Source organism: Colossoma macropomum, unplaced genomic scaffold (assembly GCF_904425465.1).
Source record: "Colossoma macropomum unplaced genomic scaffold, Colossoma_macropomum, whole genome shotgun sequence".
NCBI lineage: Eukaryota > Metazoa > Chordata > Actinopteri > Characiformes > Serrasalmidae > Colossoma > Colossoma macropomum.
In genome coordinates, this window is record NW_023494802.1 from 27,061,983 (window position 1) to 27,075,012 (window position 13,030).

Sequence of the window (13,030 nt, forward strand, 5' to 3'; positions counted from 1 at the left end):
TCTCTGATTTTCTATGCTGTAAAAAACAAGTAAATGCTGCATGCGAGTACTTAGCTCACGAGAGCTAGCTCACGTTATGTCTGTCATAAAACTGGAAAATAAAAATAAATTAGCAGATTGGCGACTGCATGTTATGAGTGAAATAAGACTGGCTGATTCCAGTTTTGGCCTAATTTTGAATGAGCCCTCCGAAAAGATAAAGATTTAGAGTCCCTGCCCCCAGAGCACCCATTTTTGCTAACATTATGTCATGATGGAATCTAAATCGGATGTGCTAATGCTATGATCTCCAACCGAGGTCCTGGAGAGCTGCCTTCCTGCAGAGTTTAGTTAAAACCTGTATCTAAATAAGCTGACCACCCCTTACTTAACTTTAATACATCCTATCCATCCAATCAAGGACTTGGGAACAGGTTGATTAGCTGGAGCAAATTGTAGTTGGAACAAGGCTCTGCAGGAAGGTAGCTCTCCAGGACCAGGGTTGGAGACCACAGTGGTACAAATGGATCAGACACAGCAGCATTGCTGGAGTTTAAGTTACTGCATATGCATACTGTCCTCTCTATTAGATACACTTACACTTATGTTACCCAATTGTAGATGTAAAGTTTGAGACAATAGCTCATCTGTTGCTATTTCTTCACTGGTAGTCAGTTTCAGTGCTGAGAATGATCCACCACCTAAATAATACCTGCTTAGTGGTGGTCCTGTGGGGGTCCTGACCGTTGGATTAAGGGGGGCTAACAGATTATGCACAGAAACAGATGGGCTACAGTTTGTAATTGTAAAACTACGAAGTGCACCTGTATGCTAATTGGAACAAATAAAATGGACAATGAGTGTAGATATCCAGTGAGTGCATACTGATTTTACAGATGTGTAATGACCCCAACCTGTTACTAAACACAAGAAAGTTCAGCTCTTTTCCAACTGTGACAGGTTGTGGGTATGTGGGGTGGTGTGTGTGTGTGAAAGACAAAAAAGGGTTTTTTAATAATTAAATTAAATATTTATTCATCATTTTTGCAAAATCATACAAGTGATTCACCAACTTAAACATTTCAAAAGCAAGCAAACAAATCACTAAATATATTATTTACTGAATCTAACAACAGGTTAGGGAACAGATTATTATATATCAAGGGTATCCAGAATCCAGTTAAAGGCTCCACCACCCCTGATTCTGCTAATGAACAGCTTAATAAAACGGTAGATGAATCTGCTGTAAGCAGAGACAACAGTAAACTGTACAACGCAATATATTTCACTCAAATTTAATCAATGAGGATCTTAAGTGCCATTAATTTGTAACTGCTGCAAGAAAGTGACTTCAATCATGCATTATTGCAGTATTGCCAATTATAGCAGACATAAATCTTAAGACATTTATTTGTGATTTATAGCTATTCAGAGTGTGAACACCAATAACAAAGCTTGCTTTACCTTTGATATCCTGAAATAGAATGTAATAGAAAATGTAAACACATTGCTCATCAGGTCAGAAAAACATGGGCAAAAGTAACCTTGTAGCAGACGCAGAAATATCCTCCACTCTGTAATCCTACGTAGTATTAGGCATGTGTTAGCCTGATCTCAAAAACCTTTATTTAACTATTCCTTTAAGATAATGAATTCCAATGTGTGCACTTGAGAAATTATTAAATCTAAATTATTAAAATTTAGCCTAAATAATCATGTTACAGTTAGTCTAACCACACTGGCACCCATAAATGGTTCAGATGCACATATGACATCCACTGATGTTTGTCAGCTATCTTTGGTGGGTTTAAATGGATTTATCCCTTCTGTTCACATAAAAGCTTTAAAAAAATGAGTTGCAATGGAAGGTGCATTACCACCTGTCAAGTAAGAGAATAGTTCAACTCAAGTGATGAAAATGCAGTACAATCACCAAATTTAAATTCCATGGAGAATTTGGTGGAAATTGTTTGGAGAAAACCTACTATAGATGTTCTGTAAACAGCAGTGAAGAATGCATGGGAAGCACTTTCTTTGGACAATTAAAAAAAAAAAAATTAACCATTATGAAAGTATGTCAATGCAGAGTGAGGGGATCCTTAAAGCTAGTGGAAGTTTTATATGCATATTTCTATATGTACCTAATTTTGTATATATCAGTGATCCTTGAAAAAGTTTGAGCAGTTCTTTTTGGCTGCCAGTGTGCTTTTAACGCAAAGATGACTAGTTGCAATGAAAAAGACTACTTCAGTTGTTTGAAAGTTTTTGTTATGAAGCATCTACTGAGGCTTGCTTGTAATTCACTCAAGTTTAGCTGGCTCAGGTGTGTAGATTCTGGAGGGCTGTCATCTCTTCAAAAAATTAAAATGGCTATAACTATTAACCCTCTCTCCTGAACAATGTACAGTACTTTCTTTAATGTCTTAAGTGAATTAATTCAAGTTATTCAGTTTTCATTAACAGGAAAAAAACAGACAACATATTTAACAGAAAACTACACAAAAGCCTCACCAACTAAATATAATATCAAAATGTTCAGTTTTTAGTGTGTAAAAATTTTACAGCTTCCATTCTTTTTGGTAGACTTGCTTTCAGTTTTCAAAGAAATCTGCAGGAACATTTTCCCACATCTCCAAAGTTCAGTCTTAGAAGTTGGTTACGTTTTTTTTTTGCTTTTCACGATCCAAATAATCCCAAATACATTCAGTGATGTTGAAGTCTGGACTCTGGGGTGGTCATTGTTCAGCAGCTTTTTGGTCCGATTTTGCAAATTTTCTTTTTTGTCTGTTTCCTTTTCTCAGTATCAGCCTCTTGACAGCTACACATCCTTTCAGACACATAGCATTGATTTGTCTTCTCACAGTGGAAGGATGGACAGGAACACCTGTGGATTTTTTGAAGCAAAGATAAAATTCAGTTTTCTCCTTTCTGTTTTCTTAAGACATGGCCAAAAGTGTCTTGAGTCCTGTCTCAGAAACCATGCTCAACACGTATCGTCAAAATATGTCTTGACGTGTGTTAAGACATCTTGAAAAACATGTACTCAAGACAGATGGCAGATGAGTGCGAAGGTCAGTCAGGAAAGTCAGGAAAAAATGTCCTTGATTGAGAATAAATGTCGGATTAATTACAGTATTAGCTTACCTTGCAGGAGATTCAGTGTACCGGCACTCAGGACTCAGCACAGCATGGCTTGACAAATTTTTTCAGCAAGCAGAGCTTAGCTTGCCAAAGTTTAGTCTAAACCTTAGTCTTACAACAATGAAATCATTATAAAGACTGTTTTGTGCCCAATTGATGCAAACCCTTATTTGTAGGGCAGATGGAAATGGTTGAATCCATGTGTCCCTACATGGCCGCAATCTAATCTCCAAATCCAGTGTCCATCAATATCATATTAACACTGCACGAATGTGATTACCCTTGGCGGGGGATTAGTCAGCTTGACAATAACCCTCGGATCAATCAAGGTAAGCCATGTGTACTCCTAGGCTGGACATAAGGTTTTCAGCAAGATGATACACATACATTCAAAAATGCAATTGACAATACCCAAGAACAGAAACTCTACAGTTCCATCAGCAAAGCACAAAAACAGATGATTACTGATGGGCCAGTAATGCAGAGCATCCATAGCTCTTTCACTGTTCCCATTTGTAGAGCTCCCAGATGGTGCTGCTTTGTTTTATTCAGCCACTATTACAGCATATGATTTGTTGTGTGCAGATACTGCAAACACACACACACACACACACGTAGCGACTGTAAACTTTAATATTCTAAACGAGTTGGGAGACTACAGGCTAATTAATGTGCTGCTGCTGCTGGGAGCTGGAACAGGTCATCATGAGCTTAATAGGATAAGCTAAAATACATTTAAGTATTCAATCTGACTGAACTGGTTTTGGTAGGTTAGGCAATGACTAAAATACTTTGGTATTAATTCTTAATTAGGTCAGCAGGAATGCACAGAGAAATCGGAATCATACTCAAATCTGCAAATGATTGCTTAAAAACAAAATGATCGGCATCAGGCTGATGTTTCAAGTCTTAGATATTGACATTGGCCTACAACTCCATATTGGCATGTCTTCTGTTGGTAAGACTGCTAATTTTACCATTGTTTATCACTGAAGAGATAATTTTACATTGAACTGAATTGGAATTAATGCCTCTGGTAACTGAATTTGTGTATAAGCCACAGAAAATGTGCTAATCTCTGCTGACTTGTATGTTTTGTTAACAAACCCAGGAAACATAAGAGGAAGGACGCCCTGGACTGCACACCAAGTATTCTCTCGTTGTTACAACAAAGCTTATTTCAGATTAGTACCAATACCATACCTTGCATTAGCAAAGCATCCTGCACTGGTTAGCAATACATAGCAGTGGATATCAATAAGAAGCTTATAAACTAATTTGCTGAGCAGACCAATAATGCACCTTTGCCGAATATTAAGTGAATTACTTGTAATGTTGTGCATCAACTGGCTCACAGATCTACAGCCTGCACTAATCACTAATGGGTGAGTCAGTCATGCAGCATCCGCTGTGAAGAGTCTACGGCGTGAGTCAGTCCGGCTCACCAGAGCTCACTAGAGCTTTAACTGGAAGAGAGAGCTGATTTCTAGCCAGGATCCAATTTATCAAACTACCGGCCAATATTCCGTCCCACCTTTTCATTTTTCTAAGTGTGTCCAAAGAGAAACCAGTCATAATAACAACGACAACCGCACAATGTTTTGGAGCCTGTGCACCAGTAAGATGTGCTACGTTTGCACACCCAACACCTTTAATTGTTTTATACATTGCTGCCTGTAAACTTGTTTTGCATCCTGACATGTTCCAGGTTTACTATGTGCAAGATTTTTACAAATTCATAACAACACAACACATGTTGTTCTGGACCTAATTAATCATCTTATCTCTGTATAATCCCAACATTATCCCCTACACTTCTTACTTTCTCCCTTTGCTACATATGTGGCACACCCTCTAGTGGTATTGTGGACTGCTTCAGATAAAGGCTACTTATCTGAGCCAGCAGCTATAACCGCCAGACACCTTTTAAGAGAAATAACTGAATACAATCTATCTTTCTCAGCTTGTCATACAAAGCTGACAGGAATAGCCTAATTTACATAAAACTTTGGAAAGAGCCCTTGCAATAAAGTGAAATGCCAACCAGACCACTGCCATCCTTTGTACTCCAGTGGTGCCGGCCACTTCATTTACAATCCCTTTGCTCCTCTAACCTTCATCGCCACTGTCAGCTTTGAGTCGGTGTGAAAGCCAACCTTGCTTGAGACTTCACCCGCAATAATACAGCTTTATGATCTGCATCGCGCCATGTTTTATAAATTATGAACAGCATTTCCTCTCAGCATTCTGCAACTCTGCCCTCAGCACACAACAAACACCACAAAATGAACAGCAGTATCACTATCATCAGTGAATCCATTAGAGAAATCCCCCAAAAAAAGGTTTCATATACTGTATTTATTATAATCGAATACTGTGTACCGTCACAGTTGAAAGAAAAGGAAACAGTAAAGAAAAGAAACACAGTGGGGAAAAAAGAAAACCACAACCGCATATTCTCACAATGCTCCATGACTGATCGTTCTACAACCGTCTCAACAATGTCTCACTCTTTCATCTGCAACATACAAATGCAACACAAATTCCATTATTAAATCCAAACCTTTTAAACTGCCCTTTCAGAAATAATGTTGATGCTGATATAGTATATCAGTACGTCATACTACCAAACCCTGAGTTTCAAGACCCCATCACTTAACATGTTTTCTACAGAATTTGTAATAATAATAATAATAATAATAATGATAATAATAATAATAATAATAGTAGTAATAATAGACAAACAAATTAATTGTACATTACACAAGAGTCCAATGTGATTGTTAAAATACTTTGCTGTGGCAAAGAAAGAACATATTGAATCTATACTTTTAAGCATTGGCATTAAAATTTTGTGATTATGGCATGGTATTAATAAGCAGCAGCAAAGAGACTGAAATACCATCTCTAACAAATAACACATATATTTTTATAATAACACTATGAACATTTATCTTTCAGAATATTTATGTGCTTGGCAGACAACCCTGATAAATATGACAGAGATATAAGAGAAGAATACACATTCAAAACCCCCTTTTTCATACTTTATACAGTATAATGTTGAAGGAGGTTAGCAATAGCAATGTCCCAATTCCAGCTCTCAGATACAGTGTCTGGTACACACAATGTGCGTAGGCGTGTAGCTACGAAAGGGAGACTCCATTGATCTCTCCCAAGGCTGTGACAGGGCAGTGAAGGCTGCAGTGGTGTTATTACAAACTTCAGATTTTTCTGGAACAATCTGAGGTGTTCTTCATAGGTAGCCTCAGTTTTGAATGGTTTAAACCCCTGTACATCCCGCCAACATCTCTATAAATATCCGGTGCTTGAACCTGAGTGTGCCTAACTGCACACAGTTATGAGTCTGATCTCATAGGCTTTCAAGTCTTTGGTTTGAAATGTGAAAGTTTCAGCACGAGGGCAGAAGGCGGCATGTAAAGTCCATTTGTGCATGAGTGTGGGGGTATTCTTTCACGCCCAGTGTACCTGGGCTGAAGCAGTAGAGAGTCTTTTGGTCTCCAGCAGTGAGGAGCCCAGCTGTTCCTCATTGATCTCCTTAAGTCTCTTTTCCTCTAGGAAGGCCACAAGAGAATTCCTCGTATCCACCACCTCCAGCATCTGCTGTAAGATTTGCTCCTCCTCCTCCTGCTGCTCTGCGGTCTTTTCAGAGTCTAAAACACACACACACACACAAACACAAACACACACACACACACACACACACACAGGCAGACAACAAATAATGTTATCACATTGCCTTTCCAGCACATGGGTGCAAACTACTGTAATAGTTCATCCAAACATGGTAAAGTGAGAGTCAGACATGAGCCTATAATATAGTGCTATTGGAAAATAAAGCCGATATATATATATATATATATACATATAATTCTAGCTGCTGTTATCCAGCTACATGCTAATGTACACTATCAGAACTGAATGTGTTGATCACTTTCCGATTGGCGCTCAGTAACTACTCCTCCTAATAAGAAGCAGGCAGAAGCAGCTTTTTAGTGTCCCACAGCCACCAGGGTCCCACCCTAACAGCTTGTGGTGTATTATGTTGTTTAACATGCTTGAGTGAAAGGGAAAAATCATGTCTCAAAAAATTAATGTGCGCATTAGGAGAAGAAAAATGAGGTGAAAAAGCTTAAACATAAAGGGTTTTTTTTTTTTTTGGTAGTGTTCACATTATGCCATTTATTTTGGTTTGTACTTGGACAACAAGAAGTAGTGGATTTCAGCTTCACAAAATCTAAGAAACAAACATGGTTAAGTTGTTTTACAACAGTGGTTAACAACTTTCTCTGTTAACCCAGGTTTAGATACTCAGGCATGATGTTTATGATGAAGAGCCAGTTGTGTGAAATATAAGGAGCATTTGCCAAAGAAGGAAAATGAAATCCTACTACCGAAATATGTAAACAGTATATCATTTTGAATGGTAAAAAATAATTTATTATGGTAAAAAAAAAAAAGTAACAGTAACGCTGTCGCCACTGCCACTAAGGTTAGATCAAACTAAGCCTAAATCTAGCTGGGTAAGCAAAACATATTGCATTGTGACAGACCCCTGGAACCAGAATGCTGAGAACGTTGTCTGTAATTTAAAATTTGCAACTTATTAGAACAACTTTTAGCTCAGAATTATAGGGTAACATTTATTCAACATATCAGAATATGTTATTTAATAAGTAATGCTTCTGTATTCTAATCCACATTATTTAATGGGAGACTGAAATGCAGAGCACTCATTAAACCTTTGTCTGCAGAATATTATAACACAAACTATAAACACCTCATTAGAAGCATTTTCACAGCATAAGCCATGCAGCTTAAGAAATATGCGTTAGTGCCCAAATGGTCCAAATGGCAACTGAACTGAGCAACAAAAACAAGCAATGCATAAAGCTGCAAAATTCTTATTGAAAGCTGCAAGAATGGAGGGTTTTGTAAATACCGTCTATCTCCATATAGCGTCGTAGCTCCATCTCCAGCATGCTCTGCTTATCCTCCAGTTCCAGCTGCCGAGACCTATGGAGTTGAGCATGAACAGGAAAATGAAACAGATAATACACTAGCACTGCATATGGTGTCACATCACTGTGATAATCAGCCTGGATGAATTTGAGAGGGGGGGCTGCAGTGGAGGAGTGTTATGAAATGTAAATATATGCTAAATACACTGCATGCTAAGGAGGGTTTAAATATAGCCTATCAGCCTTCACGTTCAGCTTAATAAGCATTAGCACGTATATTCAGGGACAGTCAGAATACAGGTTGCCAGAGCAACAAGACAGGGGAAGTGGTTTTCTGAAAGGCCTTCATTACTGGAGAAATGACTTTTTTCCCCCTTCATGCAAAACCAATATCTTGAACGGTGAACTTTTTCCAGAGTAAAGAATTTATGTAAATTAAATGCCATACAAGTAAGAACTGAGTAAACATTAATAATGGCCAATGTAAATAACTACTACATTGGTTCAGATGGTCTTTTTCCAATTTGGAGGAATAAAAAGAGTCCTTGGTGGAAGGATACCCAGGCTTAATACTTACGCCACCATGAGATCAGACTCCTCTGAAACCAGAGCATTCTTCTGCTGGACCAGCTCAATCCACTGGTCTATCATACCAGATGATCCATCAGAGCCTTAGGGAGAAGCACAGATTTAAGTGAATTTAGCCTAGTCATTCTTACTAATGGAAATATATGACACATATTCTGTTTGTCCTGCAAACTACAGAGAGGTAACAAATAAAAGGAAAGACCTAAATAAATGAGTAGTAAATATGAAAGATAACAAGGCCAGATCCTTTCAGACAGGCACAATTAAGCTGATACAAAGATGATGATACAGTTTAGTGTGTTCGTACATCATACCATGCTCTGCGGCATGTATAAAAGTACTGAGGCAGCTGACATGGATTTTGGATTTAATCTGGGCCTACACTACACAATTTTCTGCCCAATTTTAACCCCGATTTGTCCCCTTGGACACATTTTTGGACACTGTGATCGGACTCACAGTGCGCATGATCTGAATTTATGTCAATTAAAGAGAAGAGAAACAAGTGAATCTTTAGCCTTTCAATCAAACTCTGATGAGATCGGAATCCTTCCATTATTATCAATATGTTTGAAGAGTCCTGTAACGTGAGAAGGTCTGAGATGTACTCAGTGAGTGATTCAAACAACAGCCAATCAGAGAGCTTGAAGAGAAAAGAAAATGCAAAGAGATGTGCATGCACACCACCTGAACAGTGGAGCGTGCAGACAGAGGAGCTGCATTCCAAACACATGCAGTTAAAAACCGTTATCATGTTTATAATCCAAACATCAAGTCACTCTCTTTACAATTTCAGCTCAGCTGCCAGTTTGTAGTGAAACATTCAGCTCTCTCTGATATCAGCGTTTCTCAACTCCATATTAATCCCCAGTTTGTGTTTTTGCTATGCATAAAAGCACAAACAGGTCTGGTCCAGTACGTTTAGCTTTGTTTGTGTCATGTCATATCGGAGGAGATCTGGGAGTTTGACTTCTTATTCAGAGCCAAAGTCGTTATGTGTGTTATACACATAACACAAAAAAAAAGAAAATCTGTGACAAACTGACGTTAAGTTTGTGATACTCTCTGGTTTAGAAATCTGTTAAGATTTTAGTCATGTAGCGTAGGTCCAGTCTAAGATGACAAGCAGTAAAGTTCTAAGTGGGTTAAAAGATCTATGAGGATTCATTATTGGGGCACAGATGGCAGAAGATTCAGTCAAATACTGCTCAACTGACTAATGTTTCAATAAGGACAATGACAAAAGTGCACATGCATCTAAGAGCAGACTGTATTTAGATTTATGGGAAAGACATCAGTAAACAGGGCCTGAAACCAGTTGAAAGTGTACATTCAGTGACTGTGATGTTCATGCATTAGTGCGATATGTAAGGAAAAAGAGAAAAGCAACTTTTTTCCCCAGATGACTGAGAATGTCAGTGCATTTTGTCATAGAGAGATGTTACAGTAGGGTTGCATAACATAAACCCTCATTATCAAGATGAATGCACATTTGAAAGTTTACTGGCGTAAAAAACACTGATGGTTTACAGAGACAAAGGCACTGGTCTACAGAAAAAGTAACGCGTCATCCTTCACCATATTCTCAACAAATGGATGACCTGTAGAAATGGATGACCAGGGGGCAGTCGTGGGCTGGAGGTTAGGGAACCAGCCCTGTGACCGGAAGGTTGCCGGTTCAATCCCCTCGGCTAACAGTCCATGACTGAAGTGCCCTTGAGCAAGGCGCCTAACCCCCAATCGCTCCCTGGGCGCCGTGGATAGGGCTGTCCACCGCTCCAAGCAAGTGTGCTCACTGCCCCCCAGTGTGTGTGGTCACTAGTGTGCATGTATGTGGGCGTTTCACTGCACGGATGGGTTAAATGCGGCGGTCTAATTCCACAGTGTGCAAAAACACAGTTGGCTGATGGTTTTGAATTAATGAATTACAGTAAAGGGGTCTTAAGACTTCAGCTTTATGTTGTGGGAAGCATTTTAATATGGTTTGTGTTCACAAAAGGAAGACGACACATTGATACTAAAGCCCAATCCCATTTCTTATTTTTACCCCTACCCCTTGTTTTCGAGTGTCACCTTGCCCCTTGGAACTGAGTTATAAGTGGTAGCAGTTGAAATCTTCCCTTATGAAATGGGACAACCTAGTGGTGCTCTGTAGGCGACTCTACCAGTCTGCAGTGATAGCAAAGGAGGGTAAAGTTCAGCAACCTCGCTGCTGGTCTTTAGTTAAATTTAGGGAATCATATCCCAGAGGGGATGGCAGATGCAATTATTTATTATCGCCCAGCCCATAATTCTTCGGTGATATTAAGCTGAAGTCATCTATTTGCTGGCTTCTTGTTCGAATTTTCCTGTTCCTTTAAAAGGTGTAACTGCTGTACCATTTAAGGTGGAACAAGAAATTTAGCTAGCTAGGTACCGAGACATCAGCATACTACTAGCGATTTTTTAATGTTTATTATGAAGAAAAGGGTCATAATACATTGAAACAACATTAAACTAAGACAATACAATGGTTACTGTATTTTCTAACAGAGAAAATATTCACATTTGTGTCTTTGGTCGCTCGTGCAGCCATCTTGCCAGTTTTTCTTTTTCTCTCATAAAACTCCGTTTGGAGTGTGCCTCTGAAAAACCTCTGTTTGGAGGGCCATGTAGCCCTAACACTTTACCCTACCCCTTTATCTCAACAAAAAACAGGACACCTTACCCCTAGACGTGAATGTGCAAAACAAAGGGATAAGGGCTAAGTGGTAGGGGCAAGGGGTGAAATGGGACTGGGCCTAATTCTGCCTTTCACATCAGGGCTCATGGTTGCTCCTGTAGTTTGTTCACTCTTTTTAATGCTCAGGCAGACTGTGCTGCTGAAGAGCTTCAGCTCCAATGAGTTGGTAGTTCTCCTTGTGCTGTATATTCTTTTTTGTTTTGCAGAATAGGCTATTAACAAGTCTGCGAATTTGGGTCACACTGGCTAAAAGAAAAATGCCAAATTTGTCACTCAAGCTATCCATTTCTTTCTCTTCGCCTTCTTTCTGCTCTTTAAAAAAAGAGCATCAGGTTGATGTGGAGGTTTCTAAGCGTTAAATCTCTAAAAAAATACTTTGTGTGAAAAAAAACCCTCATGATGACTAAACAATGAATTATAATTATATAATTAAGAATGAAAGATACTGCTTCTGATGATGCCATGTCCCCATGTAGCAGCACGCCAAGACTGAAATTTTAGTTTCTGCAGTGCTCATTTACATTTACCTTTATTTATGTATTGATTTCATGGCCATGATCGATAGTCGTATAACTTATAAATTGATAAACGGTCCTAGCCTTAATGAAAATGATGGAAATATGCTATGGTCTTCGCAGTTACCAGATCTCAACCCAAGCAAAACTTATGAGAGATTTAGGACCAAGCTGTTAGACAGCCCTCTCCACCATCATCATCAAAATCCTTTAGAAGAATGGTATCCATTCCTCCAGTACAGTTCCAGAGACTTGTAGAGACTAGGCCGAGGTACACTGACACTGTTCTGGCAGTTTGTGGTGGCCCAGGACTTTAATTTGTCTTCCTAAAAGACTTAAGTGTAAAGTTTACATTAAGTAAAGTTTGGCCACCCCTGGTCAAATGACATTTTAATTCACAATTACTGTTAACCTTTTGTTACAGTTTGGGGAAAGAAATAAAACACAATTTGGAGCATGCAAAAGTTATGGCACTTTTTATATTTTATTGTGTGACTTCACAAATACACTTAAATTGTGCACTACAAGTTTAGTGCATTTAAGCACACTTAGAAAACCAAACTTTTGCATACAACTGTTCTTTAGAAGATTTCTATAATGCAGTATTTTGCAGAAGGATAGCCCTCATCATCTTTCAGACTTTTGCTCTTCAATGAAATGGCTTTCCGGGCTATGTGGCGTCCTAACTAACTAATAAGGACGTGAGTTGACAACAATTTAACAATGTTATCAATGCTTTTGATAAGTTGTTCCAGATACAATTATGCTGTGATGTTGATGTCTAAAGCCCATAATTTAATAAAAAAAAAGCCCATGAAATGATTCACAACATCCGACCATCTTTTAAGTGCTCAATCACTTAATATAAAGTTATTGCTGCAAAAAATATTTAAACTGTGCACGGGTTAGAATATGAAGGTTCATACCAGGCTGTCCTCTGAGTGATCTCTCCAGCACCACCCCCTTCTCCTCCAGGTCCTTAAACGTCACCTCAATCTCTTCAAGCCTCCTCTGGATAGACTGTACATCAGACACCAAGAACACCATTAGTAGTGGCATAACCAGCACAGAATTTTACATAGGTAATGTTAGCTCACCGATCT

At 38.7% G+C, this 13,030-nt stretch overlaps 1 protein-coding gene across 1 annotated transcript in view; it reads right to left on the minus strand.

Annotated features, from left to right (window-relative positions):
• Nucleotides 1-5,458: 5,458 nt before the first annotated feature.
• mical1 (microtubule associated monooxygenase, calponin and LIM domain containing 1) overlaps nucleotides 5,459-13,030 on the minus strand; it is a 35,627-nt gene continuing 28,055 nt past the window's right edge. Inside the window, 4 exon segments of the mRNA XM_036591037.1 lie at nucleotides 5,459-6,794; nucleotides 8,084-8,157; nucleotides 8,680-8,773; nucleotides 12,854-12,947. Of these exon segments, the coding sequence (XP_036446930.1) occupies nucleotides 6,595-6,794; nucleotides 8,084-8,157; nucleotides 8,680-8,773; nucleotides 12,854-12,947 (462 nt within the window). The 3' untranslated portion in view covers nucleotides 5,459-6,594.